Consider the following 1,571-nt stretch of genomic DNA (forward strand, 5'->3'; position numbering starts at 1 on the left):
GTGGCGTCGATGGGCGTCGGCGTGGTCTTCTCCTTCTTCTCCTCCTCTTTCTTCTTCTCAGAAGGAAGAGGTTTTGAAGAGTCTGCTCCGATCTGGGAGCATGTCTGCGCAAGAAGCGCGAGGGGTGACTTTTTGGCGTCCAGCTGTTTAAAGGAAAAAAAGAAAACACTTATTAATAACACGATGCCGGTAAAGAAAATCGCAAGAAATCGTTTAAATTTTCGTTGAAGACTTTTTTTTCGCAAAACGAGAAAAATATTCTTTGAAACCAAACAAGTTAAAATAACTTAAAACGAAATAAAATACATATAGATATACTTTCTTAACTTGAGCAATGTAAAACAAATATAATTAAATAGAAATACACTTTATTTTTTTTCGAGTTGAGTCGAAATCAGAAAATATCACTGAGGAGACTAAGTCCCAAAAATTGAAAATATCACAAAATATTACTTACCGTGGTGGGTAGTGGTGACAGATAATCCGGTTGTAAATATTGATTACTCCCTGCAGTCAACATCCCTTTAGACTCGAGAACCACCATTAGCACAGTATTTCTTTCAACACTAGTTCCTCAAAAAAACAATCAGCACACTTCAGCACAGGGAGGTGTAAAGTTTCCCTCCATACACGATGGTGTCTCTACTGGTACTGAGCTGTTAGGTCGCCGCGTGAAATGTAGTCAGCCCGGCCGTGACGTCACAGTCTGCACCACTGACGTTGTCGTAGACACACACTGTTGCTGCCAGGACCGTAAGCGACGCTGCCAGGCGTACGATAAACCTTTACTCCCATTTACTTCTCTTTAGCCAAATCTGAATATCATAATATATTAATACTGTTTGGTTTCACAACAGATGAAACAATAAAATGGAAAGAAAATAAAAAAATACTCATTTACAGATAATTTTGATTTTCACCAGTAGCGCCGGACGGTTCTCGGAGTCTTGGTAAAAAGAACACTACGGAAGGACGGGCCGCCTGCGCCCGCATAAAACTCGTAGTTTACATTGAAATATTCAACCGAACATGCATATTACACAACAATGACTTAAATAATATGAAAACGACTGACCCATTGGCAATACAGCACATTCTTTAAAAACAAAGACATTGACCAGCAAATCGAACACCGCACATCCAACAACCCGAACAATCGAAAAAAAGAGATCTAGAAACCTCCCCGAATGCCTTCTTCCCCGTATAATCCTCCGCAAAAACGTCCGTTATAAGATCCGATCCCAATCCGACGCACGGTCTTGATGGCGAGACAGACAGATTCATTAATTAGAGAGACTTATGGGTCGCCAGCTCGTGTCTCGCTGCGTCAGGTCTGTGTTCGGATGACGAGTAGTTTAAGAGTTAATCTAATGGAGCTAATATTTTAAAATTAGTGATGAGACTAGCAAAATCCCGTGTTTAGTCGTCATGTAGATAGAACTTTTAGAGGAATATTTTATGTTTCCCTAAAATATGTTATTCCAACCGACAACATATAAATGTATCACATAAAAAAATACTGTGTATTAGTATTTAATAGAGGAGACAGTTGCAAATAAAAGTATTTTCAT

The 1,571-nt window shown here is 39.2% G+C and overlaps 1 protein-coding gene across 1 annotated transcript in view; it reads right to left on the minus strand.

Annotated features, from left to right (window-relative positions):
* Nucleotides 1-667, minus strand: part of noc (no ocelli) — a 2,463-nt gene extending 1,796 nt beyond the window's left edge. Inside the window, exons 1-2 of the mRNA XM_027361947.2 lie at nt 458-667; nt 1-143 (exon numbers count right to left, since the gene is read on the minus strand). The exon at nt 1-143 is cut by the window's left edge and continues 1,796 nt beyond it. Coding sequence (XP_027217748.1) covers nt 1-143; nt 458-544 — 230 coding nt within the window. The 5' untranslated portion in view covers nt 545-667. The remainder of the gene's footprint in view (nt 144-457) is intronic.
* Between the last annotated feature and the right edge of the window lie 904 nt (nt 668-1,571).

Source organism: Penaeus vannamei, chromosome 2 (assembly GCF_042767895.1).
Source record: "Penaeus vannamei isolate JL-2024 chromosome 2, ASM4276789v1, whole genome shotgun sequence".
Lineage (NCBI taxonomy): Eukaryota > Metazoa > Arthropoda > Malacostraca > Decapoda > Penaeidae > Penaeus > Penaeus vannamei.